Raw genomic sequence first — 14,587 nt, 5'->3', positions numbered from 1 at the left:
CAAATTCTGAAGAGTAGTTAAGAAAAATAAGAAGTGGGTTAAGGTCATTAGCAATATTAAAGCTATTTCAATGGACTGTGGAAACAGAAGTCAGATTATAGAAGATTCGCAAACAGATCAAGCGGCAAGGAAATCGAAAATGGATCAAGTAAGTAAAGACCACCCACTTGATGACTTGGGATACGAAAGGAAGGAGAAATGCCATAGAGTTTAGAAGAAAATGTCAATTAAACATTTAATTTAGCAGCTAGGAGATTTGTGAATGATTAAAGGCAGAAGGGAAGGAGTCTGTTTCCATAATTTTTTCTGCATCTACTTTTTAAAAAACAGCCATTGCTTGAATATTCTTTAAAAAAATACAGCTCCATGCAACTCTTTTAAGAATAATGTTGCTTCAGTTATTAGTATTTGAACGTACATTCCTGTATTGTCCTCTTGAAGTCTTGCCTAGGTGTTTCTTAGAGACAAGGTGGGGCCACCCTAAGGCAGAGTCACACTGCAAGTGGGTCACATCACAGAGCTGCTATGTAGTCAAGATTTAGGACTATGACTTTTCTGTGTTATGGTTTGAAACTTGGGAAACAGGTGCTCCATTTCATGCGTGCTTCTTTATCCTTCATGACCTTGAAAAGCATTCTAATTCTAGCTTTAGCAACCCTTTATTCTGCTGTTTGAATAATAAGTGATAAAACATCATCTGTTTTAGTTCTGTGTATGTAAAAATGGAGTTGTGTGTGTTAATCTCAGAGTTTAATTTACAGCTGTCAGATTATCTTTCATTTTATGACCAATAATACAATTTGACTAAGGGGTTTGAAAAGAAAAAAGTCAGTTGCTGGTGATGAAAATGTTTATCGGAGAATCTATCTGCTATATTGTATCTGTAAATGATGGCCATTATATCATGGTAACTAATCTGTTCTAATTGGGAGTGAATAGTCAGCAAAAATTATTACATAAAGTTAAGCATAATATGTTATACTTCTTGGTTCTTTCTTTTTAAGAATCTGTAGTTTAAAGAAAGATAATTTTCAGATGCTGTCAGCAGAATGATTTAAACCATACCTACACATTTACCATGGATGAGTTCTATCGCCAAAATGCACGTGACAAGTAAGTTGAAGGAAAACTGACATGGAAATTCATCCAAATATGTACAGATGTCTGCTTCCGGGAGAGCCCTGCAAAATGGTTAAAGTGAAGCACTAACAAATATAGTATAGTAGCAACCATGCCTTATAAGAACCTACCTGGTTTGGGGAGACACATTTAGATGAAGGTTAAGTAGGAATGCAAGGCATGAATTGCCAGGTGATTGAATTGGATAAATATTATAGGTGTTTGGAAGGGTGAGTTCATTTAGGCTGGGAATGTCTGTTCAAGAAAGGATTTGAACTGGACCTTTATGGGGGTAGGAGATGAAATCTAGATTTGTGGAGGAAAAGAGGAAGTCATTCCTTTTAAGGAAAATAGTCCTCACCACACTTTCAGTGCTTCATCTCCTCTCTCTACTCACAAGCCCATAATAGGAGTAGTCGATCACCTGGTGAGGTCCTAGATTTGACTTGGTCATGTAGAGCCCAGGACAATACAGGTCTGATGACACATGAACTCTTGCAGGAATGCCTTGCAAATGTGGCCTAGGTCACATTCTGTACGTATCACCAACACTTGACAAATACTTCAGAGCACATAATCTATGAATGTATGATTTATAGGGTCAATTTAAAAAGCACTTCACATGGAAGGAAAAAGGAGGGCCCAGGGAACTGGGAGGGTCTGCTTTTTACCAGGAGCTAAAGTAGATGCTTTTCATACATTGTCTGAATCAGCCCCCAAACAATTCTAAAAGGTTGTGATCCCAAGAAGAAAATGATAGTTCAGAGATATAAAGTAACTTGTTTACCTTCACCAGTAGAGACAAAGTCAGAATGTTTTTGAGATACAATTGACATAAAACATTGTATTCATTTCAGTCTTAGTACTACTTGATATATGTATATATTGTGAAATGATTATCAAAGTAAGCTTAGTTAATATCTATCCAAAGCGAGGATTCATACCAGCTGATTCCAGAAAACAGCCTCTTTTCCTATACCGTCCGCCTTCCCTAGAGATAGAAAACACATTTCCCCCCTCTAATTACCAGAAGCATTTCAGTGTTGAAGTTACAAGGAAGAAGACTTCTAAGTAGTTACAAGGTCAAATAAAGTATTTGGTAGGCTAAGAATTGTTGGATGGGGTTCACACTCAACCTTTGATCGGGCAAAGAGGACGTCTTACAGTATGTTCTTTGGAAAGATTACCAAAGTAAATAAAGAGAAAGTATTCTAGCTGCCCCAGGCAATCATGAAAAGGCTACATATCTATGTGATTACCTAGCAAAGTCGAACATTTTATTGGGCACGTAAAAAATCCAGAGTGAAGTCAGTGACAACGACCTTTAAGCCACCTAAAAACACTGAGCGTGTTGAAGTACAGCACATTTTCAAAGTCCATAGACATAAAGTCAAGAGTAAAGTTTTTGACACTTTGGCTTACAATGAATATATTACCAGAATTCTTAGGGAGGAAGAACTGATGTTTCTCCAAATAAAAATTAACTGATTTTTATATTATTACTCCACACTGTCCAAGAAAAAAAGAATTAAGATATCACATGAAAAGATACCATATCACAAGCATATACAAAATAGCCTTTTAGTAAAATCTGGTTTAGCAAACAAATCAAGTTACTTTCCAAACGTGTAATTTATTTAAGACTTATTTCTTGATGATTGCAAAAATATCAAAATTTAAAATATTCTATGATTCTATGGTCAAAGAGCACTTCTATAGGAAAAAAGTTCATTTTTTTTCTCTCTGGTTTGCAGGTGAATATATCTCCCTCTAGTGTTCAAAGAAATAGAATGCACCCATTTGTGTTTCTCCAGATCTGGTTGTGATTAGTCGAAGGTCAATGTGTGGTAATAAAACAGCATCATTATTTGTTTTTATGGGAATTGGTCCATATATAGCTCAGTATTTTCACAAACAAATACCACATGCATGAATTGTCAACCACATTTTGTAGGGTTCCTTTTGCATCTGAGATATCTGTTGTAACTCTAACTTTGTACTTGCATAACTCTTTGTTAAAGGGTCAACAAAATATGTAATTTTTTAAATTGCAAGTTTCCAGAAAGAGAAAACAAGAGTCTTGGGGCCTGATCCTTGGATCACCTTTCGTTCTGTTTCTATTTACAGTCTCTTGTTTGATGATTTCATCTAATCTCATGGCTTCTATTACCATCTATCTATGGATGAACTTCCAGCCTACACCTTGACCAGAGCTATACCCAGAGTTGTACAGCTCCCTATCTCAACGTCTTCCTTGGACATGTAACAGACATCTCAAACTTAACATATTAGAAAATGAAGTTTTTTCTTTTCTTGTACCTTCCATCTACCAAGTAGCTCAGCCAACAAAAAAACCTAGAAGTCATTTTACCATATTTTTATTCCTTATATCTGGTCCATCAACAAATCCTATTAGGTTCCTCCCCACCCAAAATATATCCCTGACGTGTTCCTTCTCTTCATTTCCATCACTTCCCCCAAGTTTAAGCCACCATTGTTATTTCCCTGACCTACTTCAGTAGGCACCTAATTGGCCTTCCTGCTTCCTTTCTTGCCCCATTTCAATTTATGGTTTCTTTGCCTTATTAAAATAAGATCCTTCCTCACTATGTTCCTGGCTTTGAATGTGTCAAGTTTATTCTTACATTCAGGTCTGAGTCTTACTACCTCACCTGCTTCCTGGGAAACACATTCCGGACATCACTGAAGGGCTGACTTCTTTTGTCATTCAAGTCGCAGCTCAAATTTCTCCTCCTATGAGAGGCTTTCTTTGACTGCAGTCTCTCCTGTTACCCCATTTCATTTTATTCACTTTTTGCATTTATTTTAATCATCTGAAATAAACAAACAAAATGCTCTTTTCTTGCTAATTTTCAATTTCTCTCTCCTAGAATAGAAGCTGGGATCTTGGCTGCATCCTCTCTCTCCCATGCCTAGACCAGTGCCTGGCCCACAGCAGGTGTTCAAGAAATATTTGTCAACTAAGCAAGATAAGGAAGATAAGGAGGAGTATAGGTTCACAAAGAGAAAAGGGAATGGGCAGAGAAAAGAATACCAGATGCTGGACTCTGCTTTAAGTTGTACACTCAATTTTTTCAACCTCATACCATGACCCACAAAAATAAAAAGCTGCCACGTTGCTTAAAAGGAGCATGTATAACATATCAGCACTTTTCCTCTCTACACAAGCTACGGTTTCAAAAGAAGGGGGTAAAGAAAATAAGTAGTAACAAATTACAACACAACAAGTCAAAACTCAGCAGCTTATACAATATACTTTACCTGAAAATAAATTTCTGATAAAAAAAATTTCCTTAGAATCAGCACAAATTTGAGCATAATATCCTTAAGCAAGCATTTGGTTCATGTGTAATAAAATCACTAAAAAACAAAACAAAACAAAAAACCCACCCAGGTGCCCCTGCTCAGCTAGTTAAGCTACGGACTCTTGATTTAGGCTCAGGTTATGATCTCATGATTAGCAAGTTCGAGCCCCACATAGGGCTGCACGCTGACAGCGTGAAGCCTGCTTAAGATTCTCTGTCTCCCTCTCTTGCCCTTGCCCCATCACACTCTCTCTCTCTCTCTCTCTCTCTCAAAATACATAAACAAAAGTTTTTTAAAAGAGAAAAAAACCCACCCAAACCATGAAAGAAAACACAAAATCATACATGCAGCTGAAATTGACACCTAGGGAACCAAAATATCAGCAAGTCAATTTCTGTTCTCCATTTGGTCTTTTATAGTTGGTTAACAGTTTCTTTTCCCAGATAACTTCTCTTAAAGTGCACTTCCAGGTCACCTGGGTGGCTCAGTTGGTTGAGCATCCGACTTTGGCTTAGGTCACCATCTCACGGTTTGTGAGTTTGAGCCTTATATCAGCTCTGTGCTGACTGCTCGGAGCCTGGAGCCTGCTTCAGATTCTGGGTCTCCCTCTCCCTGCCCCTTCCCTGCCCATGCTCTGTCTCTTTTTCAAAAATAAATTAAAAAACATTTAAAAAATGTAAAGTGAACTTCCATATTTTTAGATTAGTAATTCAGAAGCATACATATATCTCTACCCAAGTTAAACACTATGTGCATAAGGGAATCTTTCAAGGAGATAAGTAATAGAGTGATAAAGTGCCTTTCTATAATTTGAGAGATCCAATGGTCTAACACATGGAAGCTAAAATTCATTCCTAACGATTTTTGAAATGTATTGGATTTTGTCAGGGTTTTGACTGGTGAGGACAGGGGATGACATCTTGGCTGTGGTCTTGTTGGTGATAGTACTGATTACTGTGAGAATTACTAGGGAAATTCAGTCCCAGGAGTGACATTTCTCTTGCTTGACAGGGATCACAATAAGGGACAAATACGAAAGAATTGTCTGCCAATTTTTATAAAACTGGTTTTTCTTCCATAACTCTGGCAAAGGTGCCCCACAGAAGACACGTTTGTTTGTTTATTTATTTTTAAAGGGTAGAAATATGGCTTTATTTGAGAAACTTACATCCAAATTACTTCTACGTGCTTTCAAAAATCCTAACGAGCATCCAAGAAGAAAACATACACAGCTCCCACAACAATAAGAACAGAAAACTGGGGTTGACGATTGCCCCAAATGACATTTCCTAAAAGAAAAATATATTAACCTTTCTTTTTTTGAGTCAGGGTAAGTGAAATGCACACGTAATAAATAACATTTTCTTACTTTTACAGGGAGTAAAGGCTGTGATCATGTTTTTTTATGAATATTAAATATGAAATACAAAATCCACTCTTCTGAGCAAGATGAGGAAAAAAACCCATTCTTTAACGTTTTAGTTCTCATGCAATGAGAATGGAACGAAAGGTCTATTGAATCCGCCTTTTCGATTCATATACTGCCTGTACTTCCTCTTCTGAGATACATTTATGGCATAGGCATTTATTTACAGAGCCGTCCACCTTTTTCCCTCTTGTGGAGTCCAAAGAGGCAAATCCCATTAACTTCACCATTTCGATTTCTTCCTCTGTTTTGCCCTCTAAGCCCTCCTCAGTAATCTGACGATCTTTGCTCTTTGTTTCTTTTGTTTCTTTCTTTTCCTCGTCTCTTCTTTCTTTTAGGGGAGAAGGGGAAGGAGATGTGGATCTATGCCGTCTTGGGGATCTGGAGCCTCTTCTGTGCGGAGAACCAGAGCGGCTCCGTCGAGGATCTCTCTCCCGGAACCGGGACCTTTCTCGGCGCCTGCGTTCTCTCTTACGAGATGTGGACCATGGGGACCGGGACCGCCTGCGCTCCCTCCGTGGAGACCGGCTGCGGTTATGACCCATGGGGAATCGTCAGAAGACAAGTTTAGAAACAAGATTCTGTGAATGAGCAAGTGACCACCCAGAGGAGCTACAAATGGAGGTCTAGCAGAAAAAACGTAGAAAGGCAGAACGCTGGATGGTTGTTCATTTCTACTATGACTTTTGCGGTGGAGTGAACGGGCGGTGAGAACAGCAGAGGATGGAAGGAGGAAAATTTGCAGATGGGGAAAAGGGTGGAAAGCGAATGGGCCTTCTCAGGGCCATCCCTGTCCAGACGGTTGCCGTGAATCCATCTGTCCCCTGCTGGCCTGTTTGTGTGACCAGTACTCTGCAAGAAGCAATCCAGTTGATGTTGGCTTTCTATCAAGAATGCCAAATTCCTTTTAAATACCTGGGAACTGCTGGGAACAGTTCTATTGGTAGCACACGGGCAGCCACTTAAACCAATCCCACCTTCACATCGCGTGGTCAGCATCGCCTGTGGTATAAGCCCTCCAGCTAACGTTTTAGCTTCTCATGCTTTTACCTTTTAAGTAGGTTTTTGTTTCTTTTTGGCTGAAGAATCAACTTTCTCGTATTCTACTGGCTTTCAGATCTTTTCACTGTACCCCTGGGCTACGAAAACACACTATATCTTCAACCCATTCTTGGAACTCTACCCCTACCTCCAGGTTTTTACTGTAATTTATCTCCTTGAAGGCTCTGTTTCTACGTGGGATTTTCCATTCTTCCACGTTCCAAGTTCAGGAGATGGGGTCTACAATATTTATCATCTGTTTTCCAGCAAAGAGTTCTTACTAATTTTAGGCTCATAACATCTTCTCTCCTACTTGATTCATTGAGGACTTCAGCTCACAGTTTTCCCCTCCACTCTGCTTACCTCAGCCTCCGTGGGAACAGCTATAGCCTTACCTAAAGTGAAACTCCTTAATCAAGCTTAGTTCCTTGACCTTTCATGACCAAAGTCCTTCACTACAGGCACCCATTTCCATGGCCACATGGGGGACCGTGTCAATGCCTGGAATTGCGCTTCTGAAATCGCAGCATCAATACCCTCACTCCTATTCTTTCTGCTTCGACAGTAGTTTCTCCCGCCACGTCTCTCTCTCTCACTGAGATGCCCACCTATCCTATTTAAGAGCTCCTTTATTGCCACTGAATAGCCTTTTCTTCCTTTATTGATTTTAGGTTCTGAGATTCTTAATTTCAACTTCACTCTTTTCAGAGTCTCCATTCTCTTGCTCTGTTGTTGTTGAAGGAGGTCATCAAAGGGCCACAAGCTGGACCCAGGCATCTGGAGGCTCCTTTTAGCCCCCCCTCCCCCACCTTGGAATGCACGTTCTGCCCATGTTTTCCATGCTTTCTACAGCTGACACCGTTTTCAAGGATGCCAAATGAGGGAGCAATCTGCTGTTGAGCCCATCTGGATGTGACTGAACCTTGTTAAGGCCTCTATATAAACTGAAGATTCTAGCGGGTGGGTGGGTGTGGAAGTCTGTTCGTCTTATGGCTGCGGAAAAACAAGTCTAGTATGTAAGTTCCCTTGCATGTGAAACCTGTCACCTACCATTCTGGGATGACGTGCCTCTTCCCTGTGTGGGGGCCAGTTTGTGAGCCAATAGTTATCCTTCTGTCATACCAGCCCGGGAAATGTGTCATATGTTGGTTTTCTTTGAACCCGAGCCTGGTCTGTTGAATGTCTTTGGAGTTCAGATTTTTGTCACTACTAATTCGGAGGCTTCAACTTCAAATGATCTTTCCTGTATGTCCTTGATCACTTCCATTCTCTCTGCTTTCCTGCCAAGTAGTTATCTTAAAACTTCATTCTGCTCCAATTTTTCACTAACCCCTGACTCCTATCTTTCTTCTTTTTCTTTTTAAATGTTTTTATTCATTTTTGAAAGAGAGAGCATGAGCAGGGGAGGGGCAGAGAGAGAGAGGGAGACACACAGTCTGAAGCAGCTCCAGGCTCTGAGCTGTCAGCACAGAGCCCTATGTGGGGCTCAAACCCACAAACTGAGATCATGACCTGGGTTGAAGTCAGAAGCTTAACTGACTGAGACACCCAGGCGCCCCCCATTTTTTTCTTAATTGGTGTATAATTAACATGCACTGTTAGGTTAGCTTCAGGTGTAAAACATTTATTGAACGATTCCATGCATTACTCTGTGCTCATCACAGGAAGCAGAGTCACTGGCACCGTACAACATTATTCCAATATTGTTGACTATATTCCTCATGCTCTTTCATCTCCGTGACTTACTTTATAACTGGTAATTTGTACCTATTTCACTTTATTTCACCCATCCTCCCATCACCCTTCCTTCTGGCAACCTCCAGTTTGCTCTCAGTATTAAAAGAGTCTACTTTTTGGTTTGTTTCTTCATTTGTTCTGTATTTTAGATTCCACATAAAGTGAAATCCTATAGTATTTATCTTCCTCATTTTACTTAGCATAATCTCTTCTAGGTCCATCCATGCTGTCACAGATGGCAAGATTTTATCTTTTATAAAAAATTTTTTTAAAGCTTACTTATTTTGAGAGAAGGTAGAGTGAGGGGGGGGGTGGGGAGAGAGAATCACAAGTAGGCTCTGCATTGTCAGCCTGGAGTCTGATGCGGGCCTTGAACCCACAAAACTGTGAGACCATAACCTGAGCCGAAACCAAGAGTTGGACTCTTAACCGACTGAGCCACCCGGGTGCCCCAAGATCTTATCTTTTTTATGGTCAATTAATATTCCATTGTATATAGATACTATGTCTTTTTTTTATGCATCCATTGATGGACACTTTGGTTTCTATATTTTGGCTATTGTAAATAATGCTGCTATAAACATAGGGGTGTGTATGTTAATTAGCAAAGGAGGCAAGAATATACAGCGGGGAAAAGGCTGTCTCTTCAATAAATGGTGCTGGGGGGCACCTGGGTGGTTCAATTGGCTGAGTGTCTGACTTTGGCTCAGGTTACGATCTCACATCTCTCGTGAGTTCAAGTCCTGTGTCAGGCTCTCTGCTGTCATCGCGGAGCCTGCTTCGGTTCCTGTTTCCTTCTCTCTCTGCCCATCCTCAGCTCATGCTTTCAGTCTTAAAAGTAAATAAAAACATCAAAAAAAATTATGCTGGGAAAACTGGACCACTTTCTGACACCATACACAAAAATAAACTCAAAGTGGACTAAAGTCCTAAATGTGAGACCTGAAAGCATAAAACTTTTAGGAGAAAACATAGGCAGTAACCTCTGTGACACCAGCCATAGCAACATTTTTTGAGACAAATCTGGGGCAAGAGAGCTACAAACGTCAACTCTTGGGACTACACAGAAATAAAAAGCTTTTGCAAAACAGAGGAAACCATCGGGCAACCTACTGAATGGGAGAATATCCTTGCAAATTATAGAAAAGTTAATCTTCAAATATATAAAGAACTTCAATTATTCAACACCAAAAATTTTTTTGATTTAAAAAATGGACAGAGGACCTGAATAAACCTTCCCCAAAGAAGACCTACAGACGGATCACAGACACATGGAAAAGTGCTCAACATCCCTAATCACCAGGGAAATGTGAATCAAAACCACATGAGCTACACCTGTCAGAATAACTAGACTAAAAGACCTGAGAGAACAAGTGTTGGTGAAGATGTGGAGAAAAAGGAACCCTCTTGCACTGTTGGGAATGCAAACTGGTGCAGCCACTGTGGAAAACAGTATGGAGTATCCTCAAGAAGTTAAAAGTAGAACTACCATAAATCCAGTAATCTCACCTCTTACCAAAGGACACAAAAACACTGATTCAAATATATGCACCTCTGTGTTTATTGTAGCATTATCTGCAATAGCCAAGATATGGAAACTTCAGTGGTTAGCAGATGATATTGCTTCCTACAGAAAAGCATTTTATTCCGCTAGTTTTGAGATTTAGGCACAGAGAGTTAAAGGAGGGGTTATGGCAGAGGTTCAAGCACCTAGTTAAGTTAGAAGAGGATAGTAATGTGATGATCAGTAATCAAAGGCTATTAGTCATTTCTCAAGACAGAAGAAGCACCCTCTCTGCCTTCAGCTGTTCGGTGGGTGCACCACACTGGCTCAGAGGCGCCACCGAGTGCCCTGGAAAGTGCCTCCTGCAGGATCCCACTACCAGTTCCCTAGGTGCTGTCCCAGGAGCAACAGATGACCGGAAACGGAGCCTGAGAAGGTCTGTTGCTTAGCAACCAATGCTGCAGGACGCTAGACCGTCTCTGCGCTGAGGGAGCAGAGGCTTCAGGCTGGGTCCCGGGCTGCCACTTCTCTTGCCTGAGGGGCGCCGGGCTGCAGCGATAGTGAAGCCACTAGGTGACTCGAACGCGTCCTCACAGCCATGAGCAGCGAGCAGGTGAGATGGCACTCCTCGCCCGGCTGGCCCCGCAGCGAAACTTCCTTCCTATCTCAGAAGCGATCGAAGCCTGGTCCTCCAGGTTCCCCAGTCGTGATCCTGTAGGGTACAGCTTCCTTCACCCTAGTTACATCTGGGATATTGAGCGCTTTTCGTGAAAACCCTTAAATGTTTTCTTCCCAACCGTTCGGCCTTGATGTTGTCATGACAACCAACCATTTTAGCCCAGCGGTGCGCTAGCAGTTAAAACTACAGCTCCAGAGTGTCCCCAGCTCACGGTGGGGGGAAGCTGCGTGAGGAGTTGCAGTGGGTCTAGGCTCTCTAGGGTTGGAATCCAAGCCCTTTCCTAGCTGTGAGACGTGGGGGAAATCACTTTACCTTTCTAAGCTCTTCTCCCTTTTTATGCAGGGGGGCAGAAGGGAAGGGGCATCAGAACTTTGCCCATTTCTGAGGTTGTGAAATTCAAACCAGTATGTGAGAGGGTTTGGTAAGTGGCATATGGAATTTCTTAGGAAAATATCTCCAGGACAGGTAATAAAAGATGCATGTTGCAATACCTACTTTCCAGAACTTTCTTTATTGAACTTAAGAGCAACTGTAAACAAAAGAAATGCAGAACAATGGCCAACTTGTTAATGCGGGAACAGAATGGGAAGGAGTTAAGCACGGGCATGATTCTGGCTAGGGAGAAAACCAATTTTAACTCTCTAAATGAATATGGGAAAGGCTCCTTAAGATATGGTGGTACTGAATGAAAAACAGTTGCTGGAAGGCCTGTGGATTTTGCATGGTTTCTTTGTTATAACACTAAACTATAATTCTTTTTTTTTTTTTTCAATGCTTCATGCTTTTTTTTTTTTGTAGTGTTAGGTTATTGAGGAAAGGATGTTAAAAAGTAATTTATTTCCCTATCCATTGGGTTGTAGATTACTAACAAAATGTCAATCCTAATTGATTAATCAAATAATGCCTAAATGATCAAGAAAACCTAGTTTTGGTATTTTATTGAAATGTGTAATAAACTGAAAACTAAGAAACAGACATTGATTCACTTACCATATAATTAGTAATTAGTGGTAAAAGAACAAATGATAAACAAAAAACAACAACAAAATGATTTAGGTAGCTAAAAAACTGAGCCATTAGATTAATAGAGTGTACTAGTGATTGTTTGTGATCCTATAATCACAAAGTCCTTTTAAAAGTATTTATCATCAATATGCATTAAGCAACTTATTTGCATGTTGCTCTTAACAGGCTTTGGCCTGATCTTGAACCATAGCCTATGTTGTTGAAATTTAAAACACGTATTTATCATATTGCAGCGGTATTTCTGAACTATTATTTTCCAAAGCCCCAAGCTGACCAATTTACAATTAAAAAATATCCAGTGAAAACCTATTGGTAGTTAGGTTTTAAATTTTGCTTTATTTTAATAAAAGTGACGTTTGGAAATGACTTCCCTTATCCCTTCCCCACTCTCCCCTAAAGGGACCTATGTTATTGAAGAGGCATTATTGGGATCTTGAAAGAAAGTTGCATGACCCCATCTAGGATTATTTCCATTTTTTTAAACACCATTTTTAAACAGCAGAGGTCCCTCTCTCACTGCTTTGGTTGTTTGGTAATTTTAAAACTCTTGGTACTGTCATTTATGCTAATTTCAAATGCAGCTTTCCTTTTGAAAGGATAAAAGCTTTTACATTTTAACCTAAAACAAATGGAATGGATTAAACTTTTGGAAATGCCATTCTTATGTGACATTTACTTATGTATTCATTTAGTTTGAAAAAGTGAGCAGGTGGTAAATCATATTTGCTGAAGGAGATTTTAACATATTCATCTCATTAGTGGAAGTTTGAGAGTGACAAGGCATTTTTCAGGAATAGCAGTCTGAGCTCTTAAGTTAGCTATTTAAGAGAAACATAAATCCCTTGCAACTGCTCATTTCAATTTTAAAATTAAAACATAAAGTAAGACATTTGAGCTTCATTGAAGAACTTTCAAGGGTCTTAATATGCAAAGATCGTGGAGTGCCCCACAAATCGACTATATATGGTGGGCAGGTAAGGAGGAAAAAGCTGTCAACTCCTCTCTACCCAAGCACTTTTTCTAATTGTTAAATCAAGTACTGTAATTGTGCATTTATAGGATGCTCATTCAGTTTTCCTAAATATCTTCTTCATGTCCTTGCTTAAAGAGGAGGTCAGAGTAAAAACAGTTTGATATGAGGCCCACCTAGGTGATGACTTTGATAACCATACTGCAAATCTGTGACAACTATGTTAAATCAACCCTGATAAATTTTGAGAGATTGTTTTAACCAGACAACTTCATGAGATTGTTGATTTAACCTGATACATTCGCAGGTTCTGGTCATTTGATCAGAGTGGTTAAACTTAGATTATGCCAGATTTATGACCTCCCGTCCAATAGACAAGTAGTTGAAAATTAAAATCAAAACGAAATGCAAAGCCAGACTACTTAAGGAAGGTCTAGACTCCTTAGCAATTTTAATTTTAATAAAGTTCTGTTCGTTAGGATCCCACCAGAAAACAGATGACCATCTCAAAGGGATTTAATTGAAGAAAACCTACAAAGAGACCCTTTGCAGTGGTGTGGGTTAGGTTAAGGCAAAGAGCCAACGAGGTTGAGGAGGCACTTAAAGATTAACAGCAATACGAAGTCATTAACATTCCTAGGCCTGATCAGGAATTGCCATTTACCGTTTATCATTTCAATTATACTTCCCATTATCTAAAACCTGGTATGAGGTGGGGGTTTGGAATGGTAGCTTCCTGATAGGAGCTGAGCTCTGGAAGAATTCAGCTACTAACAGAACTATGGGAAACAGGACATACTAGGAAAGAAATATCCAAAAGGCTCTCCCCTCCTGCTCTCTAGTGTCCTACTGGTGCTTCTCATTGCTTAATCCCCACCAGATTGGGCCTTTCAGGCAGAAAGCAAGGGTTAAAAAAAAAGGGGGGGCATGGAGACTGGACTGGGCCAAACAAAGCACAACCATCACAGAAATTACAAGTAGATGCAGCTTTCATAGACCTTTCCATGTTGACAAAGCAGTTGGGATAAAAAGTTTGTAAGTCTTGTGCAGATGCTATGATTCATTTTCCCATTCAAAATCTTCATACCTAAAAATCTCACGAAAGATGTAGAAGACGCTTAGGAAGAATATTATGAAATGATTTTGAAGGATACACTCCCAGGATCTGAATGAAGAAGCATTGTATTCATGAAAAAAGAAGAGTCAGTATCCTAATTATGTCAGCTTCCTTCACGTTATTCTAGAAATTCAGTGTATTTTTATCAAAATTCCCAAAAGTTTTATGCAACATTGATGTTAAAATTCACCTGGTAGAAAAAAGGTCAAGATTGTCCATGGTAATTTTTTTTTTTTATTGAGATGTGGTTGACATACAACGTTATATTAGTTTTAGGTGTATAAGATAGTGATTCAACAAGTTTATATCTTATGCTTACCACAAGCATAGCTACCATCTGTCACCATAAAACACTATTACAATACCATTGACTATATTCCCTATGCTGTACTTTTTATTCTCAGGACTTCTTCACATAACTGGAAACATGTGTCTCCCACTCCCCTTCACCCATTTTGCCCATCCCCTACTCCCCTCCTTTCTGGCCACCTTTCTGGTATTTTTGGGTCTGTTTCTTCTTTTTGTTCATTTTTTTCTTTTTTTGTTTTGTTTTTTTAGATTCCACATATATAAGTGAAATCATGTGATATTTGTCCTGTCTAACTTACTTCACTTAGCATAATATTCTTTAGGTCCATCCA

At 39.6% G+C, this 14,587-nt stretch overlaps 1 protein-coding gene and 1 pseudogene across 1 annotated transcript in view; one reads left to right on the top strand and one right to left on the bottom strand.

Moving 5' to 3' along the window:
• Window positions 1-5,757: 5,757 nt before the first annotated feature.
• LOC106979984 (U4/U6.U5 small nuclear ribonucleoprotein 27 kDa protein-like) lies at window positions 5,758-6,417 on the bottom strand (annotated as a pseudogene).
• A 2,569-nt stretch (window positions 6,418-8,986) lies between these two features.
• DNAH7 (dynein axonemal heavy chain 7) overlaps window positions 8,987-14,587 on the top strand; it is a 260,013-nt gene continuing 254,412 nt past the window's right edge. The window contains exon 1 of the mRNA XM_027054285.2: window positions 8,987-10,767. Within this exon, the coding sequence (XP_026910086.2) occupies window positions 10,753-10,767 (15 nt within the window). The 5' untranslated portion in view covers window positions 8,987-10,752. The remainder of the gene's footprint in view (window positions 10,768-14,587) is intronic.

Source organism: Acinonyx jubatus, chromosome C1, assembly GCF_027475565.1.
Source record: "Acinonyx jubatus isolate Ajub_Pintada_27869175 chromosome C1, VMU_Ajub_asm_v1.0, whole genome shotgun sequence".
Lineage (NCBI taxonomy): Eukaryota > Metazoa > Chordata > Mammalia > Carnivora > Felidae > Acinonyx > Acinonyx jubatus.
The sequence above is the reverse complement of the archived record's forward strand: the minus strand, read 5'-3'. Positions and strand labels throughout refer to the sequence as shown.